The following is a 26564-nucleotide window of genomic DNA, read 5'->3' on the forward strand; positions in this document are numbered from 1 at the left end:
AAGGTGACGCAGAGGAGAGCCCTTAGGGGACCCACATAAGACCAGGAACACCAGCAAGTAATAAGCCTTTGCAGTATAAGGCCACTGAGATCCTGGGGGGGGGGGGGTGTTCGTTACTGCGGCATAACCCAACCCATCCTGACTGATACATCCCAGTTCTCAGTAGAGCCTGAAATGTGGAGGTCTCAAAAATAAATAAATAGATAGATTAAATAAATAAATAAATATGAATGAATGAATGAATGAATGAATTGCAGGGAGTAGGGACAAAGGTCATACATTTCCCCCTGGGCCAGAGGTAAAGGGAACTGCCATGTGTCCAGCCTGGTCGCCCACATATACACCTGTAACTGGGCTGGGGTAGCAGTCAGGCTCTGACCTTTATTTTCTAGGGTCGCAGCTCATGCTGACCCTGACATCTTTCCTCCAAGTCTTCCCCTGCTGCCCAGTCCTGGGGGGGTGGGGGGCAGTCCTGGGGGCTCCGGGGGGAGGGTGAGGAACGAGGAGCTGCAGAGACGGGGTCATGAGGCACAAGGAGAGCCCGGCAGGTAGAGACAGGAGAGGGAATTAGAAGTGGGGAAGCAGACACAGGACGGGGGAGGCGGGGGACCAGCAGTGATGGGGGCAGAGATGTGAACAGGAGACAGAAACACACACTGAATGGGAAGCCAAGACGACAGGAAATGGGGAGACAGGAAGGAAAATGGGGGGGGGTGGGGTTTGGAAAGAGAGAAAGGGACCAGGAGACATCGCTGAGCAGACGACAGCCAGCAGATGGACACAGGGACAACGGGAAGGGCAGGGGCAGACAGATGCGGAGCAAAGACTCACAGAGGGCCTGGAACCAGGAGGGTCGCGGGGAAATCTCAAGGCAGAGCGGGGCCTGCAGGGAGCCAAGGGCAAGGAGGGGGGCGGGGGGCGGGCCGCTAGTCTTTGCTGGTGCTGGTCCCGGGGCCTGCGCTTGACTCTGACCCGGTGCCCCTGCTCTCCGCACCCGCGGGGCTGTCCTGGCCTCCGCTGGACCTCAAGTATCCGGTGGAGCCCAGGTAGCCACTAGAGCTGGGGGGTCTGAAGGTCACGCGGCCCCCAGTCGAGCCCCGGCTGGACACGGGCGCCCCCACGGCGCTGGCGGAACCGAAGGTCACACGGCCCGTGCTGGAGCCGGGTTCTCCCAAGGCGACGCGGCCGACGTTGGTGCTCGTGGTGCGGTCTCCACTGGATGCCAGGACGCCACTAGCCCCCTGGCTCAGGATGGACCCGGGGACCCCGCTGGGGCTCTTGGCGGTCGTCGGGGGTGAGCCCGAGCCGACCCTCTGGACGCTGGGGAGGCTGGAGACGCTCAGGTTGCTGTTGACCTTCCTCAAGGCCTCGGCTAATTCCTTCTCTTGCTGCTCCTGCGCCTCGAGCTGTGTGGGGGGAGGGGGCGGCGAATGAGGGCCCCAACAGGGGGCTGAGGACCTGCCCCGGGAGGGAGGACCTGCCGCCCATGCTCACCAACTGCGTCACTTGGCCGCGCAGCTCTTCCTTGCTCATCGGATAGTCGTCTTTGGCCTCGAAGCCTGGGAGGTCGTCCCTAAAGTGGGGGGTGGGGGGCGGGAGGCAGGGAGGACACTCAGCCCCACAGGAGGCCAAGGGCTCCCCGTTGCGCTACCCAGAGACCTTGCTCCGGCCAGCCCGAGCGCCCTTGGCCCTTTCTGGTCTCCCCGGGGCCAGCTCCGTCCTCAGCAGCACCCTACTCCTTCTCGAGGCGATCGCTCCCACCTTCTACTCCGCCCCAGAGCTGCACCCACCCTCCGGGATCCTGGGGCCCCCCCAAAAGCCTCCATCCCACTGTCGCCTCTGCGCCCGGAGGCCTCACGGATTGTCAGGGAGCTGCGGCGGGGCCAGCTTCTTTGGAAGATCCTCGGGGCTCTGGCCCAGAACCAGGAGGGCAGCGTTAGCCAAGCTGGAGGGGGTGGGGGTCTGGAGGGTGGATAAGCCAGTGGTCGGCTCACCCCCAAGGCCCTGGCCCCCGAGCTTCTGGTTCCCTGTCCCCCCCCAACCCCCCGCCCACACAGTACCCCCCACACCTCCACCCGGACGTCTACGTAGGCCTGCACCGTCAAGAGATCAACCAGCCGCTTCTCGATGAGGCCCAGGAAGAGGCTGATGTCCCGGTCTCTCATGTGGGTCTTGACCCCCAGGAGGTCCTTGATGATGGTGTTGTCACACTGGGCCCTGGTGAAGAGCTGCTGGATGTCTGAGGTCGGAGGGGACAGGCCGTCACGGATGCGACGCCCTGCCTCTCCCTGCCCTCCGGTCTCCGCTGCTCCGGAGCGACGGAGATGCCAAGCCAGGCTCCGGGATGGAAAGCCACTTGCCCGAGCTCAGAGCGCACGAGAGCGACACTGTGGGCCTGGCCACCCGGCTCCCGAGGAACCACAGGGGTTCAAAAAGTGAGGGGGGGGGGTCAAGGGGAAAGCGGACAAAGTCACCACCTGCTGAAAGACTTCTTCACGCAGCTCAGGAACACCCAACTCCCATCCCGCCCAGTGACACCCCCACCTCAGGAGCTCCCCCAGAGAGGTACTCACAGGGGTGCTCCCCTGGGGGGGGTGCTCCCCTGGGAGATCCACCACTGAGGCTGTTTCCTGTGTTTTTTAAATATTGGGCCACCCCCCCCCCACGCTGCTGCCCCGACTGCGTTAACCACTGCCCCTGGCGGGCCCGCTGGCCACTGTCGTGACCCGTGCTCATCTGTCACGGTTGGCCCCCACGTGGCCCGCTTGCATCTAGTTATTGTTCGGCTGTGACTGGTTATTGTTAGTGACATCAGGCGGCACCCGTGACCTTGACACAAATCTCGCATGGCACACCTCACCTCACTGCGTCTCTACCGCTTGTCCCCGTGGTCCCGGGGGTCCCTCCCTGAACGTCCCCCCCGCGCTGCTCACTCTGAATTTCAGGGGCATCTCCAAACCCACTCCTTCTCCCACATTCCCTGTCTCATAGAGGGGTCTTACCCCCACCAGGCCAGACCCCGTGTGCTTCACCCCCCCCCCATTACCCATCCGTCTGCTACTTCTGGGCTCCCTTCCCTCCTCTCTCCCTCCTCCTCTCCTAACCTCCCCACCCATGGCCTCTCTTGCTCACAGCCCTACCATGGCTCCCCAGTACCCCAGCCTGGCATCTCTTCAGGATCCACCACCCTGCACCTCCCCCCACACCCTCACATCCCCTCTCCACACAATGAGCCGACATTCCTGGGAGCACCTCCAGGCCTCGGCCCCACGTGCTGGGAGCACCTACCCCTCCCAGCTCTGCAGTTAAATACTCACCCCTCAAACTCAGCCTCCAGCATATCTGCTCCCAGGAAGCCATGGGTCACCGCCCACCCCCACCCCATCCCCCTTCACAGAGCAGGTGTCAGCCGGCTGTAGGCCCCTGCACCATTTTTTTTTTAACAAGGGACCCCGCCTTTTGGTCCTCAGCTGGGCCTCGCACGTTACGGTCCCCGCATTCCAAGCGGGGCCGAGGCTCCCACCCCGTCTGAGGGTCCGTCCTTCACCCTAGCTATTCTCAAGGCTGCGGAACACCCAGCACCCAGGCTGGTCTCCTCTCCACCCCTGCCCCCCCTCCACCCCACCCCTGCCTCCTCACCTAGCACAGGGCAGCAGTCATGGTCACCACAGAGAAAAGGAGGATCTGCCGGTAACCGATCTCCTACTGTGACCACAGGTGGCCCCCCTGCTTGCTCAGAGGCACCAGGGCCACCTTCTGTCCCTTCCCGACGGTCACCCCATCCAATTCTCGTGACAACCCAGGAATCCACGCGCTGCCCATTCCAGTTTCCAGAGGGTCTCGGGCCCAGGAAACCGCACCCAAATGACGGCGCTGGCTTCAAACCCGGGGCAGCCTGACTCTTGGGGCCCGCACCCCGGAAGGATGGCAGGATGGATGAGTGGATGGGGGGTACCGGGTGGGCAGACGGGCCCAGCCCGGGGCCGGCCACGCATCGCGTCCTCCCAGGTGAAGGAGCTGGGGCCGGCGCTCACCGGCCTTGAGCTTCTCCAGCTGCCCCCGAAGGTCCTGGAAGCGGGCCTCCACCTGGTCGGCCTCCGCGCGCACCTCGTCGGTTCGCTGCTGCAGGGCCCTTCGCTGCTGCTCTCTTTGCTCGCGAAGGTTATCCTCGCTCCGGCGGGTGCTCGCCAAGGTCTCCTGCAACTGCGGGGCGCGAGCGCGCGGCCGGAGGTATTGGGGGCGGGGGCGGGTGGGGGGAGCGTCGCGCGCGCGGAGGCGGCGGAGGGGAGGGGAGAAGGGAGTGGGGAAGGGGGGCCTCCCTCACCTCCTTGATCTCCTCCTGCAGGCGCTCCAGTTCCGAGTTCTGCTCGTTGATGAAGGTGAACTCCGCGAAGTTGCGCCCCTCCCCTGGCGAGAGGCGGGAGAGGCGGATCCAGGGGGCCGGAGGCGGAGGGACCCGCGCGGGACAGGGAAAGAGACGGGGCGGACGACCACGCAGAGACAAACACGCAGAGACCAAGGGAGGCAGAGACGGAGGGGCACAGAGGCAGGCAGAGCAAGTCGGAGTAAGAGAGACGGCGGCCAAGTCCAGAGAGAGACCCAGAGATACCGAGAAACGCAGAGCAAGAGAGAAGTGAGGCAGAGAAAGCCGCGGGGGGGGGGGGGGGGGGGGGGGGGAGAGAGAGAGAGAGAAAGAGAGATAGAGCGCGCGCGCGCGCGCGCGCGCGAGACCAGGCCCCGGGGGACTACAGCAACAAGCACCAGAGGGAGACTCCCAGAGGTCGAGGGCAGATCTGGAGAGTGGCCGGCAGGCCCTCGAAGGGGGGGCGGGGGGGACTGGGACACAGACACGCCCAGAAACAAACACCAAACGCAAATAAAGACACCCCGAGGGGACTGAGCGTTCCAGGCCCCAGGGGGACCAGCGCAGAAGGAAGAGACCGGGGAGGGAGAGAGACGGGGGCGCACGGAGCCCGGCGAGTAGCGCGTCCCTGACGCCTCGCGTCTGCATCGCAGGTGCAGAAGCCCCCGGGGCCCAAGCGGAGGCCCCCCGATGCGGGTGACCGAGCCCATCCCGCGCCTGGACGCCCCCCCACCCGCCCGCCCGCCGCCGCGGCCCCGTACTCACTCTCCAGGTACCTCTCCACCAGCACGTCCGGGTCGCTCTCCCCAGTCAGCTGGGACAGTTTGTTCATGGCATCTTCGCAGTGCAGCACCAGCTTCTCCTGGGACGTCTTCCGGAGGCCTTCGGCCACCTCCCGGGCTGCGGGAGTTGGGGCAGTGAGGTCGGCGGAGGGGCCGGAGCCCCTGAGCCCCGTCCGCCTCCCCCCCCCCCCCACCCCACCCCGGCCGGCGGCCCGGGTCTCACCCCGCTTCTCGCGCTTCTCCACGACGGCGGGGTCCAGCTGCCGCTCGTCGTTCTTGAGCTTGAGGAAGCGGTGGAACTGGTCGAGGTGCGCTATGTGCCGATGCAGGGTCTGCAGCTCCGTCTCGTTCTGGGCCACCTCCTTATCCGCCCTCTCCCGCAGCAGGCCCAGCTTGGTCTTTGCCTCCTCCCTGGGGGGGATGGGGGGGGCGAGCCCAGGGGTCAGGGAGGACGGCGCAGCCTGGGGTCCCAGGGATGGGGCAGAATCAGGTGGCAGTCCCCACCCCCCCCCCCACCCCCAGGTCACAAAAAGGCAGAACACTTTCTAGGATCCTGCAAGGGAGTCAGGTGACGGGGGTGGAACCAGGGCGGGGACGGGGCCACATAGGGACTGATGGCCTCGCCCACGAGGGGGCTGTGCTGCCGAGCACACACGGGGTCCTGGGGTGGGGGGGCTGTGCATTATTGTGTGAGCCGTGGGACAGGAGGCCACAGTTAGAGATTCTGCTCCCGCCCCCGGAGGGTTAGACCCCAGGCGTTAAGGCAATCGGCCGAGTCCGGGGGTCATGTGATTGGAAATAGCGGCCGGGACCATTCGGGGCCTCATGTTGGACACACAGATGACATCAGCCGCGTGTCAGGATATCGGGGACGCTCTGGAAGCCTCGGTCACTGAGCTTTTCAGCTTTTACACATAGTGCAGCGGAAATTCCTAGGGCCCCACACGTCACAGGGTCAAAGATCACCCGGTCGTTATGTTGGGAGAACAGCAGGCCCATCTCCGCAGGTCCCTGCCCTCCGGCCATTCTCCTTCCCACCTTCTCACCCGTGCCAACTTTGGTTGCCTCCAGCCCCAGCCCCAGCACCAGCTTCTATTTCTTTTTTTTTTTTTTAGTTTATTTATCTATTTTGAGGGAGCGAGCTCCTGCGCACAAGTGAGGGAGGGGCAGAGAGAGAGAATCCTAAGCAGGCTCCCTGCCGACAGAGCCGGATGCGGGGCTCGAACTCATGAGATCGCGACCTGAGCGGAAGTCAAGAGTCTGATGCGAAACCGACCGAGCCACGCAGGCGCCCTCACCAGCTTCGTGTTCTTTTCAAATTCCTTCAAGGCCTTCTCAAGTCAGCCCTCCTCGGTGGGAGGCCTCACCCCACCCTGCCACCAGCCCCTAGTGACACCTCCATCTCCAGGTGCTGGTGGCAGCCCTTCTCGGGGATTGGAACTCGTGGCGCTTTCCGTGCCTTGGGTTCCATGCCAACTGAGGGGCGGGGAAGAGGGATCCCGACTTCCCGACCTTTCTACAACAGCATCCCCGTGAGGTAGCCGCCATGATGACGGGTCCTGTCACCGCGGAGGAAGCAGGCTCAGAGAGTGGATGTGACCGGCCCCGGGTCATCCAGCAAGGAAGCGATGGACCCGCTGGCAGGTCTGACGGGAAGCGTCAATACGATGAGACCACCCTGTCCCAGTACCCAGCTAGCCTGCCCTCGGCCATCTGCCGGAGGAGTGTCATCGGAGGCCCCAAGCAAGGAAGAAATGTCAGCAACCATTAAGGTCGATCTGGGCTATAATTGATGTCCTGAGGAATCATGTGCCATGAGTAAGCAGGCGTCATGAGGGACAAACAATATTCCTACCTGAAGAGAAGGCAGGAAACTGGGCACCTGGGTGACTCAGTCGGTCAAGCGTCCGACTCTCGGTTTCGGTTCAGGTCATGATCTCACGGTTTACAAGATCGAGCCCCACCTTGGGCTCTGTGCTGACAACTCAAAGCCTGGAACCTGCTTTGCTCTCTCTCTGCTCCTCCCCTGCTCGTGCTCTGTCTCTCACTCTCTCTCTCTCCAAATATATAAATAACATTTAAAAAAATTTTTTTAACGTTTATTTATTTTTGAGGGAGAGAGAGCATGAGCAGGGGAGAGGCAGAGAGGGAGAGGGAGACACAGAATCCGAAGCAGGCTCCGGGCTCTGAGCTGTCGGCACAGAGCCTGAGGCGGGGCTCGAACCCACAAATGGCAAGATCATGACCTGAGCCGAAATCGGACGGAGCTACCCGGCCGCCCCTATATAAATAAAACAAAACAGAATAGAGTGTAAACAATTAAAATAAAATAAAATAAAATAAAATAAAATAAAATAAAATTAAAATAAAATAAAATAAAATAAAAGAAGGTAGGAAACCATTCGGAGCAAGAGAAGGGGTCCAAGCTCATAAAGAAGCAAGGCTGGGGCAGGGGCCAGCACGGGAGCCCCCAGACAGAGGCCAAAATGTACAACGGCCGGGACTTCTGGACTCCACACAACGTGACTCCATCTGAAGGGGGCCTGAGAGGATCTCCTACCTTTCAGCGTAACAGTCTAATGATCTAATTACTCTCATGCCGCGACGCTTCCCAGGTGGCTGTCCCCGGGGCCACCCGCGCCAGGGCAAGCAGCGTCTGGGTTCACTCTCCCCACAGCCCGTGTGCAACAATGCCATTCACAGACTGGGGCCAAAGAGGTTCCTCCACACCCCCGAGTGGGACCTCGCCCCGAGGGACTGGGAGATCACCGGAAGGAGAGAAAGGGGGCACCTTATTTAAAAAAAAAAAAAAAAAAAAAGGTTGCGACAGTCTATTTCTGGAGTTCCGACCCGCCTGCCACAGCCTACCGCAAAGCGCGTGCTGCATGAGCGCGGCCCCCACGCGGGAGCCAAAGCGGGGTCCTACCTGACGGTGTAGGCGGCCGCAGAAGAGACCATTAGGGCGCTGACCGTGCGTCGCAGGGCGCTGATTTCCTGACAGAGGACGAGACAGAACCGATGTCTTTCTTACGGCCTCCTCACTGTAGGGCCTTCTTTTAGGCCCGGCGCCCCCACCCCCACCCCACCCCGCAATAAGCAGGCAGGACTCGCGGGCCTCCCACATGCGTGGACCTTCCTCGTTGGCGGCCGCTGGGCTGGCCTGCTGGCTCAGAGGGCTTCTCGCCGTGAAACCCTCACCCCAGAACATTGCTAAGAACACCCACCCAAGTTGGGTTCAGAAATGTGCGTGAATTTCCTAACTGTGACCACACCCATCCACTTTCTAGTTGCAAAGAAATGTCTTGGCGGTTATTATGGGTACAAAGGGTCCTTTCAGGAGAGAGAAGGGAGGAAATACATATATATATATAAATATATATAATATTATATATTAAGTATATATTATTATATATTAATATATATTAAGTATATATTATTATATATTATATATTAAGTATATATTATTATATATTAATATATATTATTAAAAGAGGCATATATATATAAGAAATTAATTATTCATTTATTATAATAGGAAATATCATCTCGAATAGATAGAAGGATCTAAGTATTATATTTCTTTATTAGAATATGATCTATTAATATATTAATCTATTCCTTAAAGAGTATTTATGGAATATATTTTATTATTATTCATTATTTATCTATATGATATATCTTTTATATAAATTTATATAATTTAATATATTTACCCACGGATATATATATTAATATATATATTAATTATATATAATATATATATATATTTACCCACGGATATAATGCGTATTATTTGAATGCAATTAGAAATGATGTTTCTCTGGGGTACCTTTTGGAAGACTTTTGGTTTGGGAACCTTTGTTAACGGTTTCTATGTTCATCAAGAATATCGAATCAACAGTGATGGGAGGAAGGGGGAGAAGTAAAACAGAATACAAAACAGAAGCAAATGAACCGAACTGTACTTTAAACAGGTTTTGGGGGAGCGCCTGGGGGGCCGAGTCTGTTAAGCGTCGGACTTGGGCTCAGCTCATGAGCTCACGGTTCGTGGGTTCCAGCCCCGCGTCGGGCTCCGTGCCGACAGCTTGGAGCCCGAACGCGGAAGGAGCAGAGAGAGAGAGAGAGCATCTTATTAAGCAGGCTCAGCACAGAGCCCGATGTGGGGTTCAGTCCCACAAACCGGGACATCATGACCTGAGCCAAAATCAAGAGTCAGATGCTCAGTCTATTGAGACCCCAGGCGTCCCGAACCCAGCACTTTAAACAAAGAACATAAGCACACAGAACCCCCACCAAAACCAGGAATTAATTCAAGTGCCTTCTGAATGCGATAATTCTGGATAGAGAGACAGATAGATCCCTGGACCCTCAGAGGGCAAAACGAACGAGTCGGGCTCTGTGCTGACAGCTCAGGGCCTGGAGCCTGCTTCGGATTCTGTTGTCTCCTTCTCTCTCTGCCCCTCCCCCCCTTGTACTCTCTCTCTCTCAAAAATAAACATCGGGGTGCCTGGGTGGCTCAGTCAGTTAAGCATCCGACTTGGGCTCAGGTCATGATCTCACAGTTCATGGGTTTGAGCCCCACGTCGGGCTCTGTGCTCCCTCTCTCTCAAAAATAAACATTAAAAAAATTTTTTTTAATAAATAAATACACATTTTCTAAAAATTTAAAAGGGGCACCTGGGTGGCTCAGTCGGTTAAGTATCTGCCTTCAGCTCAGGTCATAATCTCACGGTTTGTGAGTTCAAGCCCCTCGCTGGGCTCTGTGCTTTCCTTGCAGAGCCTGTTTCGGGTCCTCCGTCCCCCTCTCTCTGCCCCTCCCCCTCTTCAGTGCGCTCTCTCCCTCTCTCTCTTAGAAAAAAATTTTTTTAATTAAAAAGCAACAACAAAGTATATGTGTGTGTTCCCTCATTCTCTCCAGAAAAAGGGCCTCAAAGCAATATTGCCCCGGGGTCACTGAGGCCCCTCTGGCAGCGGCTGTCTCATCATTTCTCAACACCTCCTCCTTTCCAGAAGGGACCAGGACTCCCGGGAGTAGCGTCGCGGCTAACTCCGGGGTGGGGGCGGAACGAGTGCAAATTACCTGTGTGCCAGAAGTAAGGAAATGTTAAAACAAACAACAAAAACAAAAACGATGGGGCCCATCAAAAGGACACAGAGGCCGGCTTAAGGTCTCCCACTGGCCAAACCCGGGACAATTTGAACATCCTAATGAACGATGATGTAAGAATACTCGAAAGCTTCCTGATAACACACAAAACATACAGCGGAGAATGCGAGGCCCTTCCTCGAGTGAAATGCTAATAAATGCGGGAGAGATGACGGAGGTCGAGAAAGGGGTCACCATTCGGCAGCCGTTGTGACAGTAATAACCATTCCGGTAAGAATCATTCATGGATGCCAAAACCACCAAGTGAAAAATGTGTCGGGGACCAAGACATTGACCAAGTCTCCAAGAATCTCTACTTACTCATCACAAAGGGAGACGTCCGTGGGAGGAATCTGGTGAACCAAGGGATCAAAGGCGACATCGCTAGTTAAGGGACCGACGTGCCTCCTACCCAGTGCGTACCAAGGACACAGCATCGCTTCTCTGGTGTTCCGCCAAAAATGCGCAAGGTGCATCTCATCGTGAAGAAAGATCGGACAAACCCACACGGAGGAGACTTGGCTCCAAAATGTCAAAGTCATGAAGACAAAGAAGGGCCCAGGGATGGTTCCAGATGAACAGAGCCAGGACAACCAAATGCGACGTGGGGCCCTGGCTTGGAGCCTAGAGCCGGAAAATCAAATCGGCTACAAAGAGCATCACTGGGACCATCAGAGAACTTTCAATAGGGACTGTTTAGGATTGTAATAACTTTGAAGTCCCTGACTTGGAAAACCGCCCTGTGTTTTGGTAAGAAAACGGTCTCATTCTCGGGAAATTCACATGGAAGTTCTTAGGGGCATGTCTGCCCTGCGCTCTCCCAAGTCCAGCAACTGTGATTATTTTCAGTAAAAAAAAAATAATAATAATTAGAACATGTGTGTGTGTGTGTGAATGTGGCAAATTATCAATCTTGGGGAAGGCTAGAGTTCTTTGCACTATTTTTTTCAGGGAAGGGAAGGTGGAGGAGAAAGAGAAGGTTCCTCGAGGGCCGTCGAAGATTACAGAAATACCCATAGAACGGAAATGGTCTTGCTCGCTCATTGACTGCCCCGGCTGAGAATATTCAAAATGACATCCCTGGCTTCTGCAATTCGAAACGAGGCTGCTTTCTTTGTGAGAGGCGTCCTGGAACAGTTTCGAGGTCCCCATTCCCTCTGGACTGATGTCAACCTATGTCTCCAGTGGATTCCGTACTTGAGGCCGGAGTGCTGGAGTCGAATCCTCTCCCTACCCCAGCTGGGCCAAGGGCTCCTTGGCCCCTCGAGGCCACTGACCTTCTGCAGCTTATGATCTATGTTCAGAGAGCGGTTCCTCTCAATGCGCAGGAGATCCAACTCTTCCCGCAGGGCCGCATTCCGCACCAGCTGGATGTCAAAGCGACAGGTGACCTGGGGGGGGGGGGTGGGTACAAAAGTCTGTCTGAGGCCCCGCCTGCCTCCCTCTTCCACACTCGGCCAAGGTTGGGCGCTTGTCACGTGCGGGGGCCCATTCCCTATTTGGGGACCCTGAGAGCATTGCCCAGCTCCCCTAAGGACCCAGGCATCAGTCTCCTTTCCTTGGGGACACTCCATCCCTCAGGATGCCCCCTGATCCTTCTCAGGGAGCCCAGCATTTCAGGCCTGTCCCCCTCCAGGCATCTGGTCTACCATTTCTGGAACTTGACCCCATGCTCAGTTCCCCCCGCCCCCCAACCCACAGAGCTCAGGTCTGGAGAGAGCCAAGAGGCTGGCCCTCACCCTGTCCAACTGGTCTTCTAGGATCTTGATCCTTCGCCGGATCTTGACCTTCTGATCCAGAACGAGTCCCGGGGCCTTGATATCCTTACTGTGGTTAAAGATCCGGGTCTCCCACTCCTGGATCTGGAGGAGAGGGGGTGGTAGTAACTGTTGGATGGCTGAATGTGGGAGTGACTGAGACACCAAGAGAGGTGAGCGGCCGAGTGTGGCTGCCATCTGCCACCCTTGTGGCCCCAGCCATCTGTTCTATCCTTCTTCTGCTGGTGGGCCCCACTTTCCATGTGGTTCTAGCTTCCAAACACAACGAGCCGCCCTGCCAGCCACATGACCCAGGTTCCTACGGTCCATGTGACCGTCCTAGGGATGGGCACGTGAGCCAAGCTGAACCAGCCTGAATCCCTTCCTGGTATTTTGGGGGCACGTGCATGCGGTAGATGGATGGGGCTCTAGAACTTCCGCTGTCCAAGTCCCCAGCACACGGAGGGTCCTGGGAGGATGAGGCCACTAGACAAAGTGGAGACGAGAGACTGAGAGAATGATGAGAATGAGCCCTGATGCCGTGAGAGTCCCCTGGGTGTAGCTATGCGTGAAACCTTTGCCAACCTGTCCTCATTTCCCTATTCATCTTTACTCATTTGGGGCATGCCGTCTCCCCAATAAAATGGGAAGCTCCATGAGGGCAGAATGCTGTCTTTTTGGGCGTGTGCCTAACACAGTAGGTTCTCACTAAAACGTGCAGATCAGACGAATAAATGGAATTGCTTTAAGGCTGCGTTTCCTAATTCGGGTTAGATTGGGTCCCGCCCCCCCAAATTCCTATGTTTAAGTGCTAATCCCCGGGACCTCAGGACGTGACCTGATTTGGAGACAGGCTCTTTACAGAGATAATCAAGTCAAGATGAGGTCATGAGGGTGGGCCCCGATCCAGTATGACTGGTGTCGTTATGCAAAGGGGAAATTTGGACCTAGAAGGTGCACAGAGGGAAAACGCCACCCTCCAACACTTCCATCTTGGGCCCCCAACCTACAAAACATGGGACAATAAATTCCTGTCATTTAAACCACCCAAAGTTTGTGGTTCTTTGTTACCACGCCCCCTAGAAAACGAACTCATGCACCCAGGCACCCCCGAGCACTGCAACAAGTTCAAAGGGGCAAGCAACCATGGGGATATTTTCAGGGTTTTTTTTTTTTAGTTAAAAAAAATTTTTTTTTACGTTTTTATTCATTTTTAAGAGACAGAGTGCAAGCAGGGAAGGGACAGAGAGAGAGGGAGGCACAGACTCTGAAGCAGGCTCCAGGCTCCGAGCTGTCAGCACAGAGCCCGACGTGGGGCTCGAACCCACGAACTGTGAGATCATGACCTGAGCGAAAGTCAGACGCCCAACCCACTGAGCCACCCAGGCGCCCTGATATTTTCAGTTTTGAGGGAGGCACGCTGACACTGGTCAGACACCGCATGAACTACAAGCTCAAGGTAGTTCACAGGTTCAACATAAGACGGTGCTATGTTCCTTTTGATGAGTCACGTCTTTGTGAAACTGAGTTTCAAACATCCACGGGGGTGGGGGGGGCACTTCCTGGGTAGCTCAGCTGGTTAAGTGGCCAACTCTTCATTTCGATTCAGGTGGTGGTCTCATGGTTCAGGAGATCAAGCCCCACGTCGGGGGGCTACCAAAAGCCCAGAGCCTGCTTGGGATTCTCTCTCTCCCTCTCTCTCTCTGTCCCTGCCCCTCTCGTGCACAAAAATAAATGAATAAACATTTTTAAATAAATCAAATATCCAGAAATGTTACCAGTGGGGAAAACTAGCCAAAGTGTACGACGGACCTCTATTTCTTATTATTTCTTCCAATTGCCATGCATCTATAATTATCCCAGTCAAATTTTCAATGAAAGAAAGAAAAAAGGAAGGAAGGAAGGAAGGAAGGAAGGAAGGAAGGAAGGAAGGAAGGAAGGAAGGAAGGAAGGAAGAAAGAAAGAAAAGAAAAGAAAAGCCAAGTACTGCACAGAAGTCAGCACAGAGCAAGAGTGGTGAGTCCAATCTGACTCCAAGACCCAAAGGCACAAACATCCCACAGGTAAGTAATTGTGGTTTTTAAGAATGAAACACAGGGGACACCTGGGTGGCTCAGTCGGTTAAGCGTCCGACTTCGGCTCAGGTCAGGATCTCACAGTTTGCAGGTTCGAGCCCTGAGTCAGGCTGTCTCTGCTGTCAGCTCAGAGCCTGGAGCCTGCTTCGGATTCTGTGTCTCCCTCTCTCTGGGCCCCTCCCCCCACTCATGCTCTGTCTCTCAAAAAGTGCATAAACATTTAAAAAAAAGAATGAAATACAACTTTGTTTTCTACTTGTGGATTCTCAAATGGTCTCTAGGTTGTTAGGATGAAAACACTGGTTTGTTTAAAAATCTTTTGAATGTTTATTTTTGAGAGAGAGAGACCGTGAGTGGGAGGGGGCAGAGAGAGAGGGAGACACAGAATCCGAAGCAGGCTCCAGGCGCCGAGCTGTCAGCACAGAGCCCGACTCGTGGCTCGAACTCAGGAGCCCTGAGATCATGACCTGAGCCAAAGTCAGATGCTTAGCCTACTGAACCACCCAGACGCCCCTAGTTAGGGACAGTCTTTTTTTCATTATTATTGAATGTTTTTATTTGTGTGTGTGTGTGTGTATGTGTGTGTATGAAAGAGAGAGAGAGAGAAGGGGAGGGGTAGAGAGAGAGAGAGAGAGAGAGAGAGAGAGAGATGATCCAAAGCGGGCTCTGAGCTGTCAGCACAGAGCCCGATGCGGGGATCGAACACCACGACCTGTGAGATCATGACCTGAGCCGAAGTCAGACACTCAACGGACTGAGCCACCCAGGCGCCCCCAAGGGGACAGTCTTAGATGGCATAACCTAATGAAGGGAGTGACATCCCCTCAGGCTGTATTTTCTTGGCCAGAAGCAAGTCACAGGTTCTGCCCCCAACTGAAGGGGAGGGCGTTGCACAAGCATGTGACTCACTGGTCATCTTAGGATGTCTTCACCGCAGCCAAGTCGAGAGTACAGGTTTCCCCATCATCTGAAAGTACACCGTTCCTATGAGACCCTTCATAAGCCAACACAGCAGAAAGTGAAGAAGGAAATACCAGTAACTTGTACAGGAAAAAGCGTATAGCATTCCGAGACCCCAAAAATAACCTCTTAGGCTTTTCTGATACCTTAGGACACACCTTGCTAACAGATGCACAAAATAAACCAAGATAAAACATAGACGCCGACAGACCGAGTTCACACCTCTGGCATGCTGCGTGTGGTCCCCAGGAAGGAGCTTGGGGGCCACAAATGCTGAATGCTATTTTTTCTTTTTTGCCTTTTTTTTTTTTTCTGGTAAAAGTTCAAGTCCTCCTCAGTCATCTTTCACTTAGTGAAAACAGGTACTAACACAGGTCTTCTGAAAAAGCAAAGCAGTATAACGCGCAATTTTCAAACAGCAGGGGATACCTGTATTTGTTAGGAAAATCAGCCAATGCTATAAATCAGGGTGTTTTGCCTCCCTACCTGCTGGTTTCACGGCACACCGCTGACTGTTGGAGGTTAGGGGTTCTAAAAATGTTACTCAGAAATTAAGGGTTCTGGGCACAAGGAAAGCTTAGGACCCACTCGCTTCAGAAATTCCTCCCAAGATTAGAAAACACACTCCTCAAATTTTGCTTTTCACATTTGGGTCTCTAATAACACTAGAATTTATGTTTGTTTTATTTTAGAGAGAGAGCATGAGTGGGGGAGATGGGGGGAGAGAGAGAGAGAGAGAGAGAGAGAGAGAGAGAGAGAGAGAGAGAAAGTCTCAAGCAGGTTCCATGCTCAGCACGGAGTCTGATGCAAGGCTTGATCCCACAACCCTGGGATCATGACCTGAGCGGAAATCAAGAGTCAGATGCTCAACCGACTGAGCCGCCCAAGTGCCCCAGAACTTATGTTTTTATACGGTGTGAGGTAGGAAACTTTTCTGACAGCTTTATCGAAGTATAAATAACATACAATAAAACTACACCATTGAAAGTATACAATTTGATAAGACTGGCGTAATCAAGATTAGTGAACATATCTCCCCCAAAAGTTTCCTTGTGTCCCTTTGTCATTTTTCTGTGCATTTGCTTCCTACGGTCCCCTCCCCCTGGCAGTCACCCATGTGTTTTCTGTCACTAAGGAGTTTTATAAAGGAAATCATAGGGGTGCCTGGCTGGCCCAGTCGGTAGACTCTTGATCGTTGTAAGTTCGAGCCCCACGTTGGGTGTAGAAATTACTTAAAAATCAATCAGTCAGTCAATCAACGGACTCGCATAGTGTACACTCTTTGTGAGGGGGAGGGGTCTGGCTTCTTTCACTCAGAGCAGTTATTCTGAAATTCATCCACCTTGTTGGGTATATCAATAGCCCATTCCTTTTTATTGGTGAGTAGCTTTCCATTGTATGGATGTACCACAATTTCCTTATCCATTCACCTTCTGGTGGACATTTGAATGGTTTCCATCTTGAATTTTACAGATAAAGCTGTTACGAAGACTCGCGTGCAAGTCTTTGTACCAACGAACATATGCCTCGTTTTCTCTTGGGTAAATGCCTAGGAGGTAGAATGTCTGATTCGTATGGTTAGGGTACATTTAGTTTTTTAGGAACTGCCAAAGTGGTTTCCAAAGTGCTGGTGCCATTTACATTCCGCCCAGCAGGCTGTGTGAGTTCCAGTTCCTCCACATCCTCATCAACACTTGGTATAGTCTTTTTAATTTTAGCCATTCTAAAATGGCGTGTAGAAGTTTCTCGTGACTTCAATTTGCATTCCTTTAATGACTAACACCACTGAGCCTCTTCCACGTACTTCTTATCATCTTATATGTTTTCTGGTGAAGTGTCTGTTCGAGTCTTTCACCAGTTTTTCCTAATTGGATCCGCTGTTTTCTTACTGAGAGTTCTTGATAAAGTCTAGACACGAGTTCTTTATCAGCTGCACACGTGACAAATATTCTCTCCCCTTGTAGGGCTTAGCTTGTCATTCTCTTAACAATAACTTTTGAAGGGAAGTTTTCAAATTTTATGGAGTCCGGTTTGTCAATATGTCCTTTTATGGATCATGCTTTTGGTGATGTAGCTGAGAAATCTTTGCCTAAGCTTAAAAAAAAAAAAAGGAGAAAGAAAGAAAGAAAGAAAGAAAGAAAGAAAGAAAGAAAGAAAGAAAGAAAGAAATCTTTGCCTAAGCCAAGCTCACAAAGCTCTTCTCCTGTTTCCTTCTAAAAGTTTTATAGTTTCAAAAAAAATTTTTTAATGTTTATTTTTGAGAGAGACACACACACCCACAGAGTGTGAGCAGGGGAGGGACAGAGAGAGGGAGACACAGAATCCGAAGCAGGCTCCAGGCTCTGAGCTGTCAGCACAGAGCCTGATGCGGGGCTCGAACCCACGAACCATGAGATCATGACCTGAGCTGAAGTTGGATGCTTAACTGACTAAGCCACCCAGGTGCCCCTAAAAGTTCTATAATTTTAGATTTTACATTTAGGTCTACGATGGCTAACATCTTTTTTTGTTTGTTTTCTTTAAAAAAAAAATGTCACTATGGGGCCACTTGGGTGGGTTAGTTGGTTAAGCATCCAACTCTTGGTTTTGGCTCAGGTCATGATTTCATGGTTCATGAATTCAAGCCCTACATCGGGCTCTGAGCGGACAGTGTGGAGCCTGCTTGGGATTCTCTCTCTCTCCCCATCTCTCTCTCTGCCTCTCTCTGTCTCTGTCTCAAAAATAAATAAACTTTTTTTTTAAAAAGTCACTGTGCACAGAAAAGGGCATAGATGATGTACGTACAACTCATTATACGTATTTTTAACTGAACATCCTTGAACCACCTGCCAGGTCGAGAACCAGAATGCTGACAGCAATGCAGATCCTCCCCCCCCTCATCACTCCCCCCTTCCTCTCCACAGACGTGCCACTGCCCTTCCTCTGTCAGTTCCTATTACTGCTGGAACAAAGTACCACACACGGACTGGCTTAAAACACCACGACCTTTTTTCTTACAGTTCTGAAGGTCAGAAGTCCGAAATCAATTTCACTGGTTTCAGAAAATCAAGGTGTCAGCCAGGCTGAATTCCTTCTGGAAGCTCCGGGGGAGAATTCCGGTTTAATCTAGGGTAATCTCCCCAACTCAAAATCCTCAATCACATCCGCAGTCTCTTCTGCCATGTAAAGTAAGATACTCACAGGTTCCCAGGATTAGGAGGTGGACATCTTACAGGGATCACTCTTCTGTTTACCATACTTCCTTAAGTGAAATTCATGTTTTTACTTTATGGTTTTATCACCCATGTACGTACCCCTAAACAAAAGTTGCATTTGGCCTGATTTTGAATTTTATGTGAATGAAATCGTGCTACCTGTGTGGGTTTTTTTTTCCCCTCTGTTTTAAGTGTATTTATTTTGAAAGAGAGAGTGCGAGTGGGGGAGGGGAAGCGAGTGAGGGAGAGAGAGAATCCCAAGCAGGCTCTGAACTGACAGTGCGGGGCTCAATCCCATGAACTGGGAGATCATGACCTGAGCTGAAACCAAGAGTCGGTCGCTTAGCCAACGGAACCACCCAGGCGCCCCACTCTCTGTATGTTTTTTGTCTTGCTTCCTGCAAATGTGTGTTAGACTCACCCTTGTGGCTGTAATTGTGATTCACTCATTTTTCGTTGCTGTATACTATTTCATTATGTGACTATTCCACAATTTATTTATTCACTCACATACTGATGGACCTTTGGGTTATTTCCAGTTTGGAGCTGGCCAATACGTGATCATGCTTCTTTCAACATCTCTTTACATGAATCCTGGTTCCAGGGCACATGCTCAGAAGTGCACTTGCTGGGTGGGAAGAAGAGTTAACAATAGGTCTAAACCTGTTTTCCCTTAGAAGGTGAGTTTGGCTTACCTTCTTCTGACACTGTTTTCATGGAAACATACCGGGTTAAGGTAACTATGGAATGCCAGCTCTGTTCCCAGGCAACGGTGTTTATTATAAAAACGACCTGATTGGTGAACTACACTGGACTAAAAGGACTTCGAGTGGGCTCATAGATCCCAAGAGCCTACATGACCAGGACTGAGCAGACATCTGGCTTCTCTGTGGAGTTTTTCTTATCACTGAGTGGGGGAGGTTAGACTTAGGCTTTGTCTTCATGAGCTGTTACAGAGATGACTCCTCTTGGGTGTGATGCCTCCCTCTGCCAAGGTGGGCATCACCCACCCGCTTGCGTGGGATCACCCAGCTGGAGGTGCTGAGAAGCAGCCCCTGGATGCTCAAGGAAGATGTGTTTGATGCCGTCGTGAGAAGATGCAGGTGTTTCCTGTTCCCTATCCTCCTGCGAGACTGCTTCCGGTGATCATGCCGAGTGGGTGTGACCCTGAAACCCAGGGTAGGTCTATCTTTAAAGGTAATAGATAATGGGGGGAAAGACTTTTCAGAATACGTGTGACAATTTATGTCCCCACCCACGGTTCATTAGGAGTTCCCACTTGCTCCTTTACTCACCAACACTTGGTATTTTCGGACACTGGGTTTGGAAAATATGGCGAGTGATTAATGGAACCTCATTGCGATTTCCATTTGCCTTTCTCTGATTACTAATGAGTGGTGGGTCATTCCTACATTTATTGGGACATCTGAATCTCTTGTTTTGTGATATGTCAGCCCAAATCCCCAATTTTTTAATTGGGCTGACTCTTCAATGATTTGTAGTTGTTCTTTATATGTTCTTGATAATAGTCCTTTGTCAGCTATATGCGTTGCAAATAACTTTCCATTCCACGACCTTCTTTGCACACTCTATGTTTCTTTCAACAAAAATTATTAGCTTTAAAGTCACCGGAAGTAACAGTCTTTTTCTTTAGAAGTAGAGATTTCTATAACTAATTTAAGAAATCCTTCCCTACCTTCACACGGTTAGATCTGATCCGTCTGGAATTAGTTATGGGGGTTGGAGGAGAGATAAGGGTCTCTCTTTCATCTTACAGTATGAACATCCAGTTTTCACAGCACCGTTATCAAAGCCCTCTTTTCCCGTGTCCCGAAGTTGTGCATCAGATGTCCACATGTGCATTGGTCTCTTACAGGGCTCTCTCCTCTGTCCCATTGATCCATTTGATTAGCCCTCCATCAATTACAAGAATTTTATACTAGATCTTGAGAAGTGAGAAAGCACATCCTTTCGCATTGTTCTTCTTCTTTTAAGTCAGTCTATGTCATCTCGTCCATTGACTGCCATAGAAACCTTAGAATCTGCTTGTCAATTTCGTCCATTGAAAAAAGACTTTCCGTGCTTTGGTTGGGATTACATTGAAACTATAAATTATTTTGGAGACCTGGCATTTTAGGGCACTAACTCTTCCAATCCATGGATAGATCTCTATATTTATTAAGCTGTTCTTTCATATCCCTCAATAAAATTTTATAATTTACTCCATAGAGGTCTGGCACACTTTTGTTAGATTTCTTCTCAGGTACTTCTGTGGCTTATTATAAGTGCGTGTTTTCTTCTCTTATTTTATCATAGTTGCTGCTAATACAGGGAAATATTAACTTGGAACATTAATTCTGTATCCAGCCACATTGTTAACATACCTTGTTAATTACAAAAACAGTTAGTGTTAGAGTCTTCTGGATATTCTCTGTACACAAATACATCATCTACAAACAATGACAATTTCATTTTTTCCTCTCCAATGTTGTTTTTTTTTTTTCTTGGCCCCACTGCACCAGATAGAACCTCCAGTACAATCTTTTTTTTTTTTAATTTTTTTCAACGTTTTTATTTATTTTGGGGACAGAGAATGAACGGGGGAGGGGCAGAGAGAGAGGGAGACACAGAATCGGAAACAGGCTCCAGGCTCCGAGCCATCAGCCCAGAGCCTGACGCGGGCCTCGAACTCACGGACCGCGAGATCGTGACCTGGCTGAAGTCGGACGCTTAACCGACTGCGCCACCCAGGCGCCCCTCCAGTACAATCTTAAATGGAAGTGGTGCTAGGTGACATCCTTATATTGTTACTGATCTCAAAGATAATTTTTTTTCATGTTTTGCTATCAAATATGATATTTTCTATAGATGTTTTATAGTTGTCCTTTGCCAACTCAGGAAATTTCCTTTTATTCCTTGTCACCTTCTAAGAGTTTCTAGCATGGATGGATGCTGAATTTTATCAGCTTTTTTTTTTTTTAATGTTTATTTACTTTTGAGGGGGGGGGCACAGAAAGAGAGAGACACGGAATCTGAAGCAGGCTGAGCCGTCAGCACAGAGCCCGACGTGGGGCTCGAACTCACGAATTGCAAGATCATGACCTGAGCTGAAGTCAGATGCTTCACAAACTGAGCCATCCAGGTGTCCCTACTTTTATTTCTACACAGACCAGTGAGCGCTATAAACTAGTGCAAGTCCAAGGGCTGTCTGTCATCAGTCTCTGACGTGACAGGCTCAGAAAATGAGAGAATTTAAGCAAGCATCAGAAACTGTGTTTTGAGGCTATTCTGAGTGCAAGTGTCAAGGCAAAAGCCTTATACAAGTAGCCGTCGGTAGTAGATTGGAAGTTTTAAAAGTCAGTCCATGGGGCGCCTGGGTGGCGCAGTCGGTTAAGCGTCCGACTTCAGCTCAGGTCACGATCTCAGGGTCCGTGAGTTCGAGCCCCGCGTCGGGCTCTGGGCTGATGGCTCAGAGCCTGGAGCCTGCTTGGGATTCTGTGTCTCCCTCTCTCTCTGCCCCTCCCCCGTTCATGCTCTGTCTCTCTCTGTCCCAAAAATAAATAAAAAAACATTGAAAAAAAATTAAAAAAAAAAAATTCTTAAATTTTTTTTAAAAGTCCAGGGGCACCTGGGTGGCTCAGTAGGTTGAGTGTCCGACTTCAGATCACGATCTCACGGTTCATGAGTTCAAGCCCAGCGTCAGGCTCTGTGCGGACAGCTCAGAGCCTGGAGCCCGCTTCGGATTCTGTGTCTCCCTCTCTCGCTGCCCCTCCCCTACTCACACTCTGTCTCTTCAGAAGAAAGGCTGCCCGCTGATACCCTGAATTTAGCCCAGGGAGACCCATTTTGGCCTTCTGTCCTCCGGCACTGTAAGATAACTAATTTGTATTACTTTAACCCACCAAGTCTGTAGTAATCCGTTACAGCACAAATAGGAAAGTAATACACACCACCGAGATAAGCAACCTTCAAACTCCTGATTGTGATCCAATCGTGTGCAAGAAATCATTTGGTCTAGGGAAGCAACTGTTTCTTTTTAATGAAGAATAGAACAGAAAATAGCAGAATGAATCCCACCTGGGGAAGAAAAAAAAATAAAACAACTATTCCCTGGTGAAAACTTTTGTTTCCCAAATACGTGTGTGTTTACATCCACAGGCGTGTGAACTGCCTCAGGAGTGACGGTCACAGAAACCTGGAAGAACCCTGCCCTAGAAAAGTCACGCTGTGTCCCAGGTCAAGGTCTTGGGCAGGTGGGATTAGAGACCCAGGTCGACACGGCTGGGTTACCAACGTCCCCTTTTTGCAGATGCAAAAACTAGGGCCCAGAGAGGTCGGAGAGCTGCCCATGGTCACACAGCTCTGACGCGGCAGGGCCAGGACTCTACTGCAGGTTTTGCTGACGTCAGGAGGTGAGACTTTCTGTCCCCTTTAACCGCACCAGCTCCGTTTTGGGGTGTGTGGGGCTGTGCTAAGCACAAAACACCTGCATTCCTATTGGAGTCTGAATATAACTCTCCCACGCGCATGATTTCAAATGGGCCCATTTTCACACCAGGAAGCCAAGGCTCAGAGCAGTTCCGATCCACAGAGGCTGGTGTCCGAACCCACCTGCTTGTCCAGGGCTCTGGTCTGCTCCTGTAGCTCCTTGACCTCGGCCTGCACCCGGACCCGACACTTCAGCAGATGACCCGTGTTCTCCAGCCTCTCGCTGTCCCGCAGCCGCTTGACCTGGCTCTGGGCCACGCGGATCTGCACCTGAAGTTTATCCCGCACCCCCTCCAGGCGCTGGATCTCCTCACTGCCCAGGCCGGGAGGTGGAGAGCAAGCCAGCGAGGGGCAGAGTCTCAGAATCACTAACGGCCAGACACCCGGCCTGCCCCTTCCCCTCTGGGACCCAGGAGGCGGGCCCCCAACCCCTTTAAGAGCCCCCTCGCTCCCCAAGCTCCGGGTCCAGGCACGGGGCTCACAGTTGCTTGCTGATGCGCTGGTGGACTTCCTTGCTGTAAGCCCGCCTCTCTCCCTCCATCACTTTGCACTGCCGTCGCAGTCGGCTCAGCTCCCAATCCGCTGAGGGCAGGACCAGCCAACTGGGCTCACTAGAGATCCCGGCCCCAGCCCCTTCCTCTCCAGGGCCTGGGAACTCCGGCTCCCACAAACTGCAGCCGGAAGGCCCACCCAGTCCCCAACACCCCTCTAGCCCTGCACCTCAGTTCCTGTATCCCTCACGCCTACCTCACCCGCTTGGTACTCCCGGACCCCAAGCTGACCTCCGGGGGATTTTTCCCCCAAACGCACGTCTACTCCCCGTTTGGGCACACTTCCGCCTCCCCACTAGAGGGCGCTCCCGGAAGGCCTCACGGTCCTCAGGCGCCGGCCACAGAGGATCTGGAACTTGCGGCCAAGATCTGGGGACCGCAGTCTTGTTCCCCCCTCGCCCCTTCAGCCCCCGTAGCCCAGCAGTCCTCAGTCCTGTCCTCTGGCCTCCTCACTCGCAGCCCATCCTCCAAGCTCAGGTCTCATCTTGTCCTGCCGGGACCATCACCCCAGCCTCCGGGCCTCCCTTCACAATCCCGGAAGGTCTTTCTACACCCAGAACGGAGTTCCAGGGCCTGAGGACAAAGCCGCAGGTCCTGGGCCCGGGGTTCAAGGCCCCCTATGACCTGAGCCTAACCACCTCTCCAGTCTGGGCCACCAGCTAGCTCCCCACCTCCCAAGGCCCAGTGGTTCTCAACCAGTGATTCTGCGCGCAAGGACAGTTGGCAATGTCTGGAGACACTTTTGATTGTCAGGATGTGGGGACGGGGTGGGACAGGCTGCTCCTGGCATGTAACGGATAGAGGTCAGGGATGTCCTACAACGCCCAGGACAGCCGCCATGACTAAAGAATGATCTGACTCCAAGCGTCAACTGTGTGGAGGCTTAGAAACCCTGTTCTAGGCACATGTTCCCTCTGCTGAAACGCTCATCCCTTCCTTCTCCCATCGGTAACTCCTGGGAGGAGTTCCAAGCCCCACACAAACTTCTCCTCCTGCAGGAAGCCCTCCAGGCTTGGCCTATCCATCTGCCCTGCTCCACCTCCATTCCCACGCATGTGTGTTCCCCGCTAGAGGACTCTCCTGGAAGGCCTCCCCGCTTCCCCCCACCCCCCACCCCGTGTCCCGCAGCACGGTACCTAGAACTTGGGACAACTGAGGAATGAGTGGGAAAAAAAGCCAAGAGCGTCTGAATTACCCATTCCTTCCAGGAAGGCCTCGGTTCCATCCTCGGAGCGGGTGCTCCCTGCAGAGAGTCCCAAAGGCATCTTGGCCAAAGGTGGGGGGCGGGGGCTCCTGTAGGGGTGACACAGGAACCCCTTCAGACAGACAGCAGGAGGGCGCCGGAAGGAGGGTGGGGACGGACCGCGAGGCAATCGGAAGGTGACCCCGGAACCAACTCTGGCCTCTCTTTGAGTCTCAATGCCTCCAATGAGTTGTAGGGGAGCACCTCTCAGGCCTCTCCCCACATCCCTCCCGACCTCCCACCTCTCATATTCTCTGTCTTGTGTTTCCACTCTGACTCTGGCACGGGGGCAGGTCCCCTGGGCTCTCGGTATCTCTGAGGCGTGGCTGTTTGGGGGAAAGAGACACGGAGGAGAAGGAAACCCCGGCCGGCTGTGGGGAGCGAGCCCTGTCCCTACCTGCTGGAGTGCCTGACCTGTCCTTGGTTCTCCAAGCTCACTGTTGTGGCTTGGTTACTGGGGAGATAAAGGGCCAATGAGGCCTGAGGACCGCGGCGGGGGTGGGACGGAGGCCTCTAGGAGTGGCCTTGCGAGGGGAGGCTGGGGAGGAGGGGCCTGGGATGGGCGCTGGGGAGGAGGGGCCATGGGCGGGGAGGCTGGGGAGGAGGGGCTGTGGGAGGGGAGGCTGAGGAGGAGGGGCCTGGGTAGGGAGCTGGGGAGGAGGGAGCGCGGAGGAAGAGGGGTCGTGGGAGGGGAGGTTGGAGAGGAGGGGCCGAGGCGGCCGGGAGACCTCAGGAGACCTCAGGAGACCTAGCAGGCTGTGAACAGAAGGGCTGGGAGGCGGGGAGCCCTGCGAGGGGCGGAGCTGTGAGCCCTGCGAGGGGCGGGGCAGAGGGCCGTTGAGAAGAGAAACTGGGATTGCCTTGAGGGGCGGGGCTACAGGGCTTGAGACGGCAGGGAGACCTGTAAGGGGCGGGGCTGGCAGGGCCAGCGAGGGCTGGAACCTGTGGGAGGAGCACGGCTACCTGTGGAGGGAGGGGCTGCGGGGAGTGGCGAGGGCTGGGGCTACGGGGGGGCTGCCGATGGGAGGGGCACCGGTACCTGCCGAGGCCGTAGTTTCACGGACTTGCGAGGGGCGTGGCTAGAAGTACTCGTTAAGGGACCCGGTGGGAAGGCGCCTACCGAAAGCGAGGGACTGTGAGCGGCGGGCTGTGCTTTCGGAAGGGAGAGGCAGAAGCTGAAAGACCCTATGGAGCCAGGACTGGGAGGGAAAGGTCTGGAAGGCTTTGGAGCTAGGCCCAGGTCTTTCGGGACGAGGCCCGAGAGATGCGTGTCTTAAGACCACGTTGTTTGAAGAGTCATTAGCAGGAAGACGGTGCCGATGCCGGGAGTGGTGAGAGGGAGGAACGTTCACCACCAACGCAGGTCCTTGCAGTGACTCACTACGCATGCGCGGCCAACGGCCTCCAGCGAAGCCGCCAAAAACTACTTGTGGGTCCGCGCCCCGAGAGGCGGGAGTGGGCGGGGCCTCGGGCTCTTCGGGCCGCCCCCGCTTTTCCGGCCACGCCCCTCCTGGCCACGCCCCCTTCGCTCGGCAGGCAGCCCGCCCGCGCTGCAGGCTGCTGCCCACGTGGGCCTCCCCGGAGCGGGCGGGTAGTGGGCGCCGCTCCCTGCCGGCTGGGTGTGCCCGAAGCCTGCGGTTTCCTGTGGGAGGAAGCAGCCCGCGGGCGCTCAGCTCAGCTCGAAGCCTTGGAGGCCCAGGACGGGGAGATCCCGTTACCGCCCTGGGGCTCCCTGGTTCTCCCTCTTCCACAGGGTCCTAGCACGAGGGACCTCCTCCACGTTCCCAAGGTCCCCAAGTCTGGCGCTCATTGCACTCCGGGAACTCGATTTCGAGTCCTAGCCTCCTGTTTTCCACCTTGCCCACCCACATTTCCATCTCCCTAGCCCCTGGCTTCCAGACTGTTTCCGGGGCCAGTCTGGTTCCCTGTGCCTGCGCTCCATGAAGATCACGTGACCCTCCAGCCTCATTTTTTTTCTCAGTGACCCTGGCCCCCAGTCTGTGTC

At 53.6% G+C, this 26564-nt stretch overlaps 1 protein-coding gene across 2 annotated transcripts; it reads right to left on the reverse strand.

Moving 5' to 3' along the window:
- Positions 1 to 233: 233 nt before the first annotated feature.
- On the reverse strand, positions 234 to 25023 carry CCDC114 (coiled-coil domain containing 114). Of its 2 annotated transcripts, XM_030299072.1 has the most exons (15): positions 24957 to 25023; positions 24512 to 24609; positions 23248 to 23347; positions 22889 to 23078; positions 12031 to 12153; positions 11569 to 11682; positions 8072 to 8139; positions 5369 to 5556; positions 5129 to 5263; positions 4325 to 4407; positions 4035 to 4203; positions 2070 to 2239; positions 1859 to 1962; positions 1495 to 1573; positions 234 to 1406 (listed from the first exon to the last, which is right to left on the reverse strand). In XM_030299072.1, exons 2-15 carry the CDS (start codon positions 24579 to 24581, stop codon positions 927 to 929), a joined length of 2073 nt encoding a protein of 690 aa, XP_030154932.1. In that variant the 5' UTR covers positions 24582 to 24609; positions 24957 to 25023; the 3' UTR covers positions 234 to 926. The 2 variants fall into 2 exon arrangements, with proteins under 2 accessions (XP_030154932.1, XP_030154933.1); XM_030299073.1 differs by lacking the exons at positions 22889 to 23078; positions 23248 to 23347; positions 24957 to 25023 and having other exon boundaries at positions 24512 to 24608.
- Between the last annotated feature and the right edge of the window lie 1541 nt (positions 25024 to 26564).

This window comes from Lynx canadensis, chromosome E2 (genome assembly GCF_007474595.2).
Source record: "Lynx canadensis isolate LIC74 chromosome E2, mLynCan4.pri.v2, whole genome shotgun sequence".
Classification (NCBI taxonomy): Eukaryota; Metazoa; Chordata; class Mammalia; order Carnivora; family Felidae; genus Lynx; species Lynx canadensis.